This window comes from Henckelia pumila, chromosome 3, assembly GCF_033568475.1.
Source record: "Henckelia pumila isolate YLH828 chromosome 3, ASM3356847v2, whole genome shotgun sequence".
NCBI lineage: Eukaryota > Viridiplantae > Streptophyta > Magnoliopsida > Lamiales > Gesneriaceae > Henckelia > Henckelia pumila.
The window spans coordinates 54,695,693-54,710,281 of NC_133122.1; the positions used below are offsets into that span (position 1 = coordinate 54,695,693).

The 14,589-nt window shown below is 36.1% G+C and overlaps 1 protein-coding gene across 2 annotated transcripts; it reads right to left on the reverse strand.

Moving 5' to 3' along the window:
* Nucleotides 1–425: 425 nt before the first annotated feature.
* LOC140890415 (probable mediator of RNA polymerase II transcription subunit 26c) lies at nucleotides 426–2,828 on the reverse strand. 2 transcript variants are annotated; one of them, XM_073298181.1, is made up of 9 exons: nucleotides 2,255–2,827; nucleotides 2,113–2,181; nucleotides 1,891–1,973; nucleotides 1,697–1,764; nucleotides 1,513–1,571; nucleotides 1,364–1,397; nucleotides 1,152–1,279; nucleotides 819–906; nucleotides 426–716 (listed from the first exon to the last, which is right to left on the reverse strand). In XM_073298181.1, the coding sequence occupies exons 1-9, from the start codon at nucleotides 2,693–2,695 to the stop codon at nucleotides 607–609; spliced, it is 1,080 nt and encodes a 359-aa protein (XP_073154282.1). In that variant the 5' UTR covers nucleotides 2,696–2,827; the 3' UTR covers nucleotides 426–606. The 2 variants fall into 2 exon arrangements, with proteins under 2 accessions (XP_073154282.1, XP_073154281.1); XM_073298180.1 differs by having other exon boundaries at nucleotides 1,697–1,973; nucleotides 2,255–2,828.
* Between the last annotated feature and the right edge of the window lie 11,761 nt (nucleotides 2,829–14,589).

The following is a 14,589-nucleotide window of genomic DNA, read 5'->3' on the forward strand; positions in this document are numbered from 1 at the left end:
GTTTCATAAAAAAAATAAAATAAAATTACAAATCTTACATTAGAAAAATAAACAGAGCAAAGTATCGACTGGCAACACGCACACACCTTTAAATATTTGATTTGATAATTAATTAATTAATAAAAAAAATAAACATTTAACCTAACTTAGCCATTTCCCATACTGACATTAATTAGAGTACACTTCGTGTCCTTCTCAACTTCCTGTAAACTAAAGCAAATGATATCATAGACTTCAACTACGATATTCAATTAATTAAATTTGCCCTAAATTGATAAATCTACACCTTTCTGGATTTAAACTTCACAAATCCCTCTTCGAATTTCAAATTTAAATATGAATGGGTTGAAAGTGAAAATTGCATTCAAAGATTGTTATGGTCATCTTAAAAACATCAATAGTCATAAGCAGAGTACAAAACAAAATTAAACATTCAAAAGCTTTTCCTTTAATTTATCATGATAATGATGACCATGGTGATTGGGACAAAATGTAACAGGGGACCAACAGCTTTTTGGAAAACCCCTTTGTCCCAAAGGGTGTAATGTAGCACGCAATTCGGTACAATGGTATAATATAATACAAGTCAAAAGAAAGAAGAGCAAATCAGCGATGTTGCCTTCCCTGAAAGCCACCTTTGTTCTTTGCAAAGAAGGCATTCTTTGGTTTCGGGATCTCATGAATATCCATCATCTGAATTGTCCTCTGCTTTTTGGCTTCACAAACCAACACAAACAGATGCCAATCAGTATTAAAAGAAACCTCTGTAAAAGATGCTGCTACATCTTCTATTACTAAGCCAAGGGGTAAAATCACACCATTCTCAGCTTCTTGGTAATTCTCTTGAAGCCGCCTCCTCGCTGAATTAAGCCTTTCGTCATCTATCACAGACTCCCTTTGCGCTCTCTGCAAAATTCCATTTTGTTCATTAACACCTAGTCCAAATACCTTGGATCAAAATATTTATTCAATTCGATCAAGCTCCTAAATAGGAACTTGACAACATAAATAAATGGCCTCAACATTTATGCATCAGACCTAAACTGACAGCTTAGCTGCCTCAAATGCAAACAAGTCCGTGATTCACAGTTAACGTGCACACAATTATAATGCTAATGTTGTAAATAAAGTTTGGGCTCAGCTTCAAATACATTAGGAGGAGCAGAGGAAGATTTAGGAATTGAGTGTGGTGGTCTTGCTTCTTTCCGAGGTACAGTTTGAGGCGGCTTAGGCTTTGGTTCATATTCTGCATAATTTCTTTCCACACTAGAACTCCCATCTGTCAATTAAGAGAGGATATCGACAACATAATACAAACAAAATCCAAACAAAAAATGAAATCACCATCTGATTTGGTGCTTACTTAGTGGATTTGGAGAGTAGCCAAAATCTGGAACCTGAAAAACCCAAAATTTCATCCCAAATAATGACATATAGAAACCCATTTCAGATTCTCTTCGTTTTCTTTTCAGACAATATAACCAATTAAAATAAGTTAAATAACTAGTTCACCTGGTGATGGCCATTTTGCTGATTTTTGAGTAAGTTGTGCTGAGGTGAATCCCCATCAGCTGTCACCACCATGAATTAGAAATAAATTCTCTTTTAACATTGAAATGAAGTGATTTTAGCTAGCCTGTTTAGTAATATTACAATAGAGATCACTTTCTAAATTTGGGACGTATAAAAAAGTTACCTAAGAGGTTTGCAGGCGCTTGTGGTTGGTTCACCTTGACCCATTCATCCACAGTTTCCTTCCATTTTCTGTGCACCAAACGAACCCCCCACAAAAAAACATCACCAATGACTAAAAGCACGAACACCAGGGTGATAAAGTAAACAACAAGAAAAATAAAAAAATGTATATCGGATAAAGAACAAATCAGAAACCTGACAACCATCTTCACCAATCTGCGAACTTCGCTTGATGGATGCTTCCTCAATCGATTCACATGCCTCCCGATATCAGTTTCCTACAACATAAAACACACCCCAGACCGATTCTTTCATCTTTTGTCCAAAGTAAACCAACAAATAAAGTAAAAAAAAAAAGTCGATGAATTAAAAAGAACTAGATGGAACAGTTATTAGATGGCTAAAATTAATTCTCACCTTGAGAGCTTGGAACGTGATATCCATATCAGCCAGGATTTGAAGCAAATCCACCACAGCATCTTCACTCTAAACTCACAAGAGAAATAAACTGCGGCAGCTAATTTAGAAGCGAAAATTACGTAAAAGAAAAGTGGAAAACCTGGAGTGGGTCTTCAAGCTGCTCTTTGATGCTGAGAATTTTGGTTTGTTCATCGTCAAACAAGCCTCCATAGGGATCCAAATCTTCCTCGTCTCCTCGACTGAAATTCGGGTTGTTTGACTCCGGAGTCAGCGGACTCTTACTACAATCCTCGTTTGAATTCCTATTACTATTATAATCATTAGATTTCTTACTAGTGTTGGTATCAGTATTATTATCAGGATAATACTGATGCTCCTCAACAACGTCGTCGTGGACCCTGCTGTTGCAGCTTCGACAAAGCTGAGATGGCGGGGTATACAGAGCCTCGACGATTCTATCGCGGCGACGGCGCAATTCCTCGGCGTAATCGGAATTAGCTACTCGGATGGCCGTCTCAATAAGAGACCATATCCCGACCCTGGATCTGGATAAAATCGCCCGAAACTCTTCGGAATCCATGGGTAAAGGATAAAATCGCCCGAAAATCTTATGGAATCGTGAGGTTACATCAGCAGATCTGAGGGGAGAGAGCGTGGTGGAGTTGGGTTGGCCATTTTGTGCAATCAGATCTGATAATCGCGGAAAGGAAGAAGATGACAAATTATTACATTTTTAATTATTATTATTATTATTATTATATATTCTTTTATCTTTTAACAAACAAATACATAATGGCGGTAAAAGCTTATCCAACTCGAACCGAATTCGAACATATTCGAATTTGTCGAGCCGAGCTCGAGTCTAAATTACTCTGTTCGATAGTTCGCTAATAGTTCGCGAATCTTAATATTTAATTAATATAATATAATTATATAATAAATATATATACATTTCGAACTTTTTCGAACATTTCGAGTTCTTCAAACCATAATATCCAAATAGTTTACGAATAGGTTCGAATATTTCGAACTGAACTCGAACTTGAACTTTATTTTGAGCCGAGCTCGAGCCAAAAAATTTGAAATTATCGAACTTCGAATCGAGCTCGAACTCGAATATACTCTTATCGAGCGGAATTCGAGTCTTAAAATTTTACCATTATTCGGCTTGATTCGGTTTGTTTGCACCCCTGGCTGTGAGGCAGCCACACCACAATAGCTGACTTGCGACTCATTCAACTTTTAGATGGTGGCCATTTTGGAAAGGTCGATGCTGGCTTCAGGACAGGTTCAGATATATTTTGCAGGTCAAATCAATTGACTTGCAAAGAGATCTGGATCGTTGATACCCCATCCGGGTACTAACCGGATGGGGTAGCATCGACCGATTCGGCCATTTTGTGTAATCAGATCTGATGATCTTTTATGAGGCGGAAAGAAAAGAAGATGACATGCATGAAATAATAAATAAAAAAAACGAAAAACACTCGTGAGACACAACAAAAGCATGTAAACTAAACATGAAAATGACACAAAATAATGCACAAAAACATACTTATCAATAAACCAGTAATATGTTCTTGAACCTATAGTATTTTTTAATATTTTATAATATTTTAAATTTTAGTGTGAAGTATCTTGGAAGATGGCCACTAAGCGTAGACATGTTGTACTGTTTGTGATGCTGCACCAAATCATGTGTGAGTCTTTCTTGATTTTGTTCCTTTTGAGACGACATCGACAAAAAAACATGCAAAACGAATTCATGATATTCATAGAAATACATATGTTTATCAGTTTTTAAGTTTCTCAATTATCATGTGTCGAGCATTCGAGGTATGTGCTGCTGCTCCTGACCCTAAATTGGAGAATTCAGATTGATTTAATTTTTCATATATGCTGCAATCCACCTAATTACAAGTTCAATCTGTTAGTTGACTTTATTTCGCACGTAACTAATTGGTCAATTCACATCGACACACGAGAAAGACAAAATTCAGTTGACTAACCTCAACTAAATCAATCTAAGTTGGAGATCAACTGCTACAATAGTTTAAAAGATCAGTTTATCAAGCAGTTTAGCTCCCCCAAACCGATCTCAACAAAATAACGCAAAAGGAAAAAAAATCACTATTATAGTAGTGAAATATAGGAACTTATAATACAAATATCACCCAATTAATTAATTAATTTATATTATATTAATTTTTTGGCGTTTTAATTATTACATTAATTAGATCATGTAATTAAAGTTCATGAAAAACTAGTAAAGAAAATGATAGATATAAAAAATTATAATTCAAGATAATAATATAATTTGAAGATATAAAGGTAAAGAATAAAAGTTATAGAAATATTTTGGTTTTATAAATATATAATTCGATATCCAAAGAATTTCCATTCGTTTCGGTTTTATTTTCTACCAAAACGTTTTGATTATTTTCATTTTTATATAATTATTTTAATTAATAATATAAACATGTTATAAAATAAAATATAATATGTTATAATTTTACATATTATTATTTGGTAAAACCTTTCGAATTTAAAGTCTAAATATTTTTCACAAACAACAATCAACTAAATATCATAAAAAATGGTCTTTCATTAACTAAGAATCATATCATAAAATATATAATATAAATAAAATGATTAATTTAATGAAATTTTGGTTTTTTTATTGACTCGATTTTGACATATATATATATGAAATTGACCCACACCGTGAAATATAGTATTAACTTTTAAAGTGTTTTTATATATTTATATATATAATATATATATATATAGCATTTACCTTAAATAACTTAAAACTATATTTTGTATGTCGATAAAAATATACTATTTAAAATGTTATCGTAATTTTTAAAGATACATAAAAATAAATAAAATCATATATAGATTAATCTTGAATACTATAACTGTAGTGACCCGCACCATGATCACCTACTAATAAAAAACTTAAGCATCCAATTAAACTGTAAAATAAACATAATCAGAGTAACTCTAGAATAAATTCAAATACTGAACCAGCATAATACAATCGGTAAATAAACGTCCCAAATAAATACAACCCAATCGAATTAACTTAATACAAGTGAAGTAAAAACCTAGCGACTAACCCTGCAATCTTGCTTGGTCACCACCTACTCTCCAAATCCTGGGAGAACTAACTGCAACTGCCCCATCGAATGGGGTGTCCAAGAAACACAGATACACAGACGTGAGCGAACTACGCTCAGTACGAGAGTATGAGTATACAAATACTATATGAGTATGAATGCAAGTGTACAGGTACCAAGACACTAGGTCAAGAAATCCTGCTCACTGACTCGGGCCTCAAGTATATAGCACTCTGCGTCGTCGCACTAGGAGGTGGCTCATATACCCAATGTGGATATAGGTGATCTGATCACGAGTCCACGTGTCCAACCATCCATTAAACATAGGGTGAGTGCCCTAGTATCGACTATCTCAAAGATACAAGCTCAATATGCTAATGCATGAAGCATAATATCATGAAAAGTAATATGCAGATTAAATCATGCCATATACAATGCAATACATAATACATGCATACTCAGTATGGATATCTCTAACAGTACTTTCGTACGTTAATAACTACCCTAGATGTCTAAGCATCTACAGTCCATCAATAAAAATCATGATAACCATGCATTACTCATTTGGCGGCTATATAAAGTTGAAATGTCTGGGTATTGAACTTGTTCCATTGTTAGCATTTTAACGCCTTTCTTGATCATGCATTGAGTTAATTTCTGAGGCACAAATGTGTATATCATGGTTAATTTCATTAAGAAATATGAGCTCGAAACTTATTTTTGGTTTTGTGTTGCTCGAGGATGAGCAAGGTTTAAGTATGGGAGAATTTGATGTGGTGATATTTTCTTATATTTATTTGAGTTAATTTGTATGATTAGGTGAATTTGCAGTTATTAAATTGATTTTATAGTTCCTAATCATTTTTTTTGGTTTGATATAGGAGAAAGGGAATAAATTGAGCAAAAGAGGAGAAATTGAGTAGAAAAGAGAAGAATTATTGAAGTTGGACAGAAGTAGTGCGCGCTCGAGCGCGCCTGGGCGCAAAAATATTCTCAAGACAGAACTATAGCGCGCCTGTGCACAAAAAATTCCTCGGGACAGAGAAGAGGCGCGTTATAAGGAAATCTAATTTTTAAAAGGAAGAAAATATTGGAAGGACTCTAGTTTATTTTTATGGGATAAAAACACACGAAAATCATCAAATATCGGAGTTTTTGGATAGCAGAAGACGGTAGATACATTTTGGCGGCTAGGTTTTTCCTTCCTTGTTCTTAGATTATTTTTGTTCTTCAATTTTCTTGTTAGTTTTTCATGGCCCTGCGTGGCTAAGTTCTAATTCTTGGTTGAGAAAGTTGAATCCTTGAAGTTTTATTTTTCTCGTGAGATTTTGGTACTTTTATTGTTTGATTTTGGTTTGAATATCAAGAGTTGTTTGAATTAGATTGTCATGCCTGTGTTTTTTATTATTGGTTTGATCACCTAGTAATTTTCTCATACAATCTAAATCTAAATTAGATATCGAATCTGTAATTGTTTTATCCCTATAATTTGTGAAGCAACTGCGATTAATAATTTCTGCTTTTGAATTTATTAATTCGTAGGAACATCTCTTAACTAGATTAAAGACAAACACTTATTTTTGTTGTTTAGCTTCATCAATCTCACTAGTTTGAATGCTACCTTGATTTTAAACCATAATCACTTGTATTTTGGTTGATTTATTGGTAAGAGCTAATAATAGAACGCTTGCTTCTATTCAACCTAAAATTAAGGTGAGATAGAAATTAATATTTCAATGATGAATATTCAAATATGAATTGATTATTTTTAGAAAATCGATGATCGAGTGAATAAACTTCAAGGGCGTAGTCGATCGATACCAAGACTTGTTTAGTTGATTGTTAGTAAACTTGATTTTAAACTTGCATGCTAGTTAGTTTGAATTTTAGAATTAGTATTTATTTATTTCCTGAGTTTTTAGAAGTTAATTTGAAAAACAAAACCCCTTTTTATTTATTTTTCATATTTTTAATTCGTAGCACAATAAATTGCAATCCTCCTCGTGGGAACGATCCCTATTCCCTACTCTCGTTACTACATATTTTCTATTTGATTAAACAGACCAAGAAATCGGATCCAAAATGTCCAAAAATAGTCTGGAAGGGGTCCAAGTTCTCGGGTGGATCGGATGATCCGAACTCTAGATCGGACCATCCAAATCAGTGGAGTTCGAAAGGTGGGTATGAATTCGTAAGCTGGGAGAGATCGGACGATCTGATCCAGAGATTGGACGCTCCAAACTCACTAAGGACAAGTGTCCAAATCTTGTGAAGGGGATGACGTAATGGCTGATGTCACATGGCCAGATCGGACTATCTGAAGAGTAGGATCGGATCACCCGAAGTATAACACGGACAAGTGTCAAAATATTTGTACATGTGTTTTGGACGCTAGAGATCGGAAGATCCAAAGAGGAGTTTAGAGCATCCAAACTTGGCATGCATGCAACGTGGCTTCTATGCAAGATCAGACGATCCAAATTTGGCCTATAAATAGGGCATCCGAGATCACATTTTGAATTGCCAAATCACAACTTATCTCTCTTGTTTTCTTAGTATAATTAAGGGTTTCCAGCCTTCCTCGACGTGGACTGAAGCTTTAGCGAGGTGCTCCGGAGTCGCAGCGGAGTGGTGCCCAAGTTCTGGGGCTATCGACATCATCGGGCTGACGACGGACAGAGGTATTCTGAGATCTTATAAAATATTAGGAAGTATACAATAACTTAGTCAAGACTTTTAAAGCAAGAATATAATGCATGAATATTTTGCATTGTAGTGCTGATGGTAGGCTTGGAACCTAGATGGATGCTTCTGGGAACCGTCTTAGAAAGGTACGTAAGTACTGACTGAGATTGTCAGCGGGTTTGCATGCTTATGTGTTGACTATTATTTGACATGATGCATGTTATTGCTTTGAGAAATTATGCTTTATGTGCATTTCATATTGAGCTTGGATCTCCTTCAAGATAAGCCAATGTTATGGGATGCTCATCCCTTATTAGGACGTTTTGACACTGAAAGTCACTGTGACTGATGGGTCTGTCGGACTCTAGTGATCTTGGGATATTTTGTCCACATCCAGTTAGGAGTTAGTGGTTGTATCCAGTGGTTTGATTCCCCGATATTACAGCTCACATCTTAGGTGTCAGTTTGAGCAGATTTTGATTTGTCTACCCAGATATGATACTCGTTCATTACATTTCATGCATCATATACGTATGGTTAATTTCTGTTGTCTGGACACCCCATTCGACGGGGCAGCAGGTAGTTCTCTTGAAGATTAGGAGATTAGGTGATGACCAAGGCAGGATTGTAGGATTGGCCACTAGGCTTTACCTTACAGGTATTAAGTTATTTATTTAGTTTAAGTTTCCGTAGTATATCTCTGATTATGATTAATTATTGTTTAATTGCATGCCTAAGTTTATGATTAGTAGGTGATCACGGTGCGGGTCACTATAGTGATCACTCACTTCTTGTTCAAATTTATGTTGATAATATTAACTTTGAGTCAACTAACCCCAAACCGTGCACAAAATTTTCTAAGTTAATGCAAAATAAGTTTGAAATGAGCATGATGGTGAACTGACCTTCTTTCTTTGTTTTCAAGTTAAGCAAATGGAGAATGGAACATTTATAAGTCAAACCAACTACACCAAGGAACTTATCAAAAAGTTTGGCATGGAAAATTGCACATGTGCTTCTACTCCCAAGAGCTCATCAATTAATCTTGATAAAGATGAAGGGGGGAACTTTGTAGTGACCCTGCATGGAATCACCTACTAACTGGAAACTAATAGCATGCATTAAAATTAATACAGCAAAATACTTAACAGAGTAAAACATGCGAAAACATAATCCATAAATTAAATATCAGCTTAGTAAAATATATCCAGGCTTAATACTGTAGTGATACAACCATATCGAAAAACTTAAAAGTAAACATTATACAGCTATATCAAATCCTGCTGTATAATAAACTCCTCAAGGCTCCTGATCCCTAGTCCTGCCTTGAACTACCAGCTACGTCCATCCTGCGACCTGCCCCATGGAATAGGGTGTCCAAGATAATAACTAGGACGTGAGCGCTAATGCCCAGTACATAAACATGAGTAAACATATGTATATAGTGCATGCAACATGATAACTGGTAAAGGGTCATCTAAAAAGTCATGCTCAGTACCGGCGCCACATGAGTGCTGCCACCGCACGGATCAACCTCTAGGTGCAACCACACTCGTCAAGTACACCAGAGTATTCAGACATAAATGTCCCCGCCATCGCGGTACTCTCAGTGACAGACTATCGAGTATAGAGCTAAGTGGCTCTATAATCAGGTATATCAAGGTATAGGCTCAACGTGTATATGCACATGACATATGAATATAGAAAGCAGTAAATCATACATCATGTCATATAATAATGCCAAATAAATGCAACATATAAACATGTATACTCGCTGGCAATCTCACTCAATGTGTACGTACCTCTAAGCTAGTTCAAGTATAGTAGGATCCTAGGTTCCAAGCCTATATTCAGAAGTTCATCGTATCACTACACAAGTTCTATAAGCCTTAACTAAGCTAATAAGTACTCCCAAAACTTAAATAGATTCTCGGACCATACCTTCGTCCGTCGATAGCCCTTTGAAGTCGCTAGTCCCGGATGACTATAACCACTCCTTGGTTATTCCAGAACCTCTATTATAACCGATAGAGCCCTCAAGTGTATAACTCACACTATATAACTAGAGAAGGAAACTCGAAAATTCGTAATCAGAAATGAATCTGAAGGCCCCTATTTATAGGAAAATTTTCGGACGAGTTCGTGTCCTCCGAACTGGGGTTCGGATCGTCCGATCCAACTCAATGCATGCATGCAAGCCACGTCGGGTTTGGAGCCTCCGAACTCAGGTTTGGATCGTCCGAACTTCTCTTCGTCCGACACTTGTCAAAATCCATGGCTGAGTAATCCTGCTTGCATGGCATAAGGGAGTTCGGGCCATCCGATCCTTAGTTCGGATCGTCCGAACTTGCCTTAACTCCAAAGTCAACATGCCATTTTCGGAGCCCCCGAGTTGCTGAGTTCGGGCCGTCCGAAGTTCTCTTCGGACCATCCAAACTGGCTCAGAAAAATGAAAATCAAATTCTTGATTCTGAAGTTTGATTAAATCTCGAAATTGGTTAATCACCAACCCTTAATCATGTTTAACATATTATTATCTTAAAATGGAATCTGGGTTACTACATTCTCCCCACCTTTAGATATTTCGTCCGCGAAATAAAATCTAAAGACAAATCAAGATAACAATATGAAACATAAACCATGTTTTATTACAACAACTGTAATTACATCTTTACATTGTAATAAAAAATACACAGCAAACAACTCAGGATATTTAGCTCGCATATGGCTCTCGGTTTCCCAATTTGCTTTTTAAACGCCTCGGCGTTGCCACTGTACCATCACAAGTGGTATAGTCTTGTTCCGAAGAACTTTCTCCTTCCTGTCTAGGATACGGAGTGGTCGTTTAACATACGACAGATCTGGCTTTAGCTGCACATCAGTAGATTGAATTACATGTGATTCATCAGCTATGTACTGTCGAAGTAACGACACATGAAAAACATTATGTATACTGGAAAGAGATGGCGATAACGCCAAACGATAAGCAACATTTCCAACTTGCCTTTCACACCGAATCACATCACCTTCCTGAAAGGTGATACTCGTAGGAACATATATTCACCAGGCTCAAACTGCAATGGCCTGCGATGAAACGAGGTGACAACTTGCCCAATGAAACGCCCAATGAAACGAGGTGACAACTTTCCTTTCACACCGAATCATATCACCTTCCTGAAAGGTGATACTCGTAGGAATATATATTCACCAGGCTCAAACTGCAATGGCCTGCGATGAATATTAGCATAACTGGCTTGTCTATCTTGAGCAGCTTTGATCCTCCACTTGATCAAATCTACCTTATCTACAATCTGCTGCACCAACTCAGGACCCTCGACTTGTCGTTCTCCGACTTCATCCCAGAATAACGGAGTACGACACCGTCGACCATACAATGCCTCGAAAGGTGCCATATCAATACTACGATGATAACTGTTATTGTAGGCAAATTCGATCAAAGGTAACTAATCCTGCCAAGAAAAACCAAAATCCATGACAGAAGAACGTAGCATATCCTCCGGCGTACGAATTGTTCGCTCTGACTGCCCATCAGTCTCCGGATGATATGCAGTGCTCAAACTCAAAGTGGTACCCAAAGCCTGCTGAAAACTACCCCAAAAACGTGAGGTAAATCACGGGTCTCTATCACTAACTATACTCACTGGAATCCCATGTAATCGCACTATCTCCTGGACATATAAGCGTGTTATGCGATCATAAGAATACTCCCGGTTGTAAGGAATAAAGTGCGCTGATTTCGTCAAACGGTCAACAACGACCCAGATAGCATCACACTGACGTGAAGTCATAGGCAAGTGAGTGACAAAATCCATAGTCACGTGCTCCCACTTCCATTCGGGAATCTCAAGATTCTGCAGTAATCCACCTGGTCGTCGGTGTTCAGCCTTGACTTGTTGACAAACCAAACATCTCGAAACAAATTGATACACACTCCGCTTCATCCCTTTCTACCAGAATCTAGTTCGCAAGTCCTTATACATTTTCATGCTTCCAGGATGAACTGATAATCGACTCCTGTGAGCTTGAGAAAGAATATCGTTCCTGAGTTCCGCAACATCAGGTACAACCACTCGATTAGATAAGCACAATAATCCATCTGCCTGAAAATGGAATCCAGATGTATTAATCCCATTGGTTAGACGTGCCAAACGCACTAACATCAGATATCTGAGCATCTCTGATCCGATAATACAATGCTGGCTCAGATAGAATAGTATACAATCGAATCCCATTTCTCCCTTTCCTGTGCTTGAGCGTAAAACTCAATAAATAACACTCTTGTATCATATGAGATATTTCATTAGTCTGAAGTGCAGACAGTCTCACCTGCCGACTCAAGGCATCAGCAGTAAGATTAGCAGAACCTGGATGATATTTGATTTCACAATCATAATCCTTCAGACTTCAAACTCTTGTGATCCGTAAATATCTCAAATTTCTCGCCATAAAGATAATGTGTAAGGCCCGAAAATATTAAGTTTTTAATGATGGGATTTAAGATTTAAATTTTGAATAAGAGAAAATATGAATTTAAGAATTTATGGAAATTAGAGATTTCAATTTCGGGTCAAAAATATGTAATTTGAGGATTTTTCGGATTTTAAGATTTTAATATCCAGAATTCTTAAATTAAAAGATTAAAAATATTTTTATTGATATTTATGGAATTTAATATGTGAATTCCAAGATTAGAAATATCAAGGATTTAATTTGAGGATGAAATCCGAGCTAGGACCCATTTGCAAATATTGAGAAGTTCAAGGACTAAAATGTGATAAGGTCCGAAATGATTTAATTTTAATCCGATAAGATTTAATTTGAGAATATTTTGAATTTAGACTTAAATTCTAATATTCTTAAATTATTTAAGATTGAAATTTAATTAAATTGCTTGTCCGGGGACTGATTTGCAAATATGTAAAAGTTCAGGGACCAAAGTGCAATTCTCCTTGCAACTTGACATTTATACGTGTGTCATGGATGAAATGAATCAGATTTTTGGCCCAAAACCCAGCAAGAAACCGAGAGCAAAGAAAATAGAAGGGTTAAGCCATTTTTGAACCTTTCAAGCTCCGATAAAAATTGATCCGCCCGATAGAATTTTTGATTGATCATATATTTGCGATCACAGCTCCGAGTGCTTCGTTTTGACGTAAGTTTTATAAAGTTCTACCATGTTTGAATTTTAAGTTGTTGTTAGAATTAAGATTTGATTGTATAAATGTGTTCTAGCATATACGGCGATAGCATATCTAAGATGGATTGAGAAAAGATCGTCTTTTGGACATGTTTTCGAATTTTGAAAGAATTGTGAGAAATCTGAATTTTCTTGATTGATATGTACGTGTATGTGCTGCATATTTGAGGAGGTTATAGTGTTAAGGTAGTGATGATATTGATGTTAATGTGTTTGGAATTTCGGTTTCGAACCATTACGCCGCCGATTTTGATTTTGATTGAACAATTAAGTCTTGTAGTTGTTTCAGATGTGATGAGATTGAAATGGGAATGGAAGCTGATGCTAAGATATGTTATAAATTCATTTCAGAATTGAAGTGAAAGATTATCGAAGTCGAATCGACGAGTTCGAGCTGTTTGAACAAGCAAAGTTGAATCAAGAATTTGATCAACTATCAACGTCGATGAGCAAGCGTGAAATGAATAGAAGTTAGATACATTATCATATTTGATACTAGCAAGTGTGAATATGTCAAAGATATGGGCGAAAGGTATGATTCGACATTATCCTTGCCAGGTAGAACAACTCGAGAACGTGGTGGTTTTCGAGTTTTCCTAAAATCACATACTTATCTGATTAAGTGCTCTTATGTGATTTATTTGCTATTGTTGCTATGAATGATTATTGAATTGTGTGTTCAAGATGTTTATCAGTATTTGTATGATTTAATGCATCAAGATTATGTTGCATTCATCTTGAACCTTACCTTTAAAAGCACAGAGGGCTGATTGGCCTAGAGTGCATATGACGTTTGGAGGGCTGTAGTTGAGTGGCACGGAATGTAGATTTACTTCCAGAGCTAGAAGACTCACTATAGTTGCACCAAAGTCAGGGAAATTGAGATATTTAACGCCACCTCGATTGGGTAAGTTGGTGGTCGGTTAAAGATTTTATTTTCCCGGGATCCCAAGAACTAAGATTTATTGGTATCAGATTTGATAGCCTATTCCTTGAAACATGCATTGCATTTATGCATTAACCTAGAGATTTCTATGGTTTAGAATATGCAGTTATAAATGCTAGAATGTTGTAATATGCCATTCTAGATATGAATGTATTGATATGCTTGAAATGATATTGCTTTAGATGAATAGCTATGCTTTAAGGATTTAAGAATGGAGTATATTTCTATGATTACATGTTGTTACATGTTTTGATGATTTAGAATTATTATAGCATATAGATTCAATATGCTTATATGATGTATATGCATGTCTTTCATACTGAGATTTATTCTCATCGGAGTTATCCGGTTGTTGCTTTGTTTGTATTTGTGCATTGCATCAGGTTTGGGGCATGAGCGAGTCAGATGTGGCTTGGATAGATCGAGATTGAGAAAGATTAGCATGTGGTGACTTCGGGCTAAGAATAGATTGCTGTCAAATGCATGTTAGAAGGTGTTGGTTT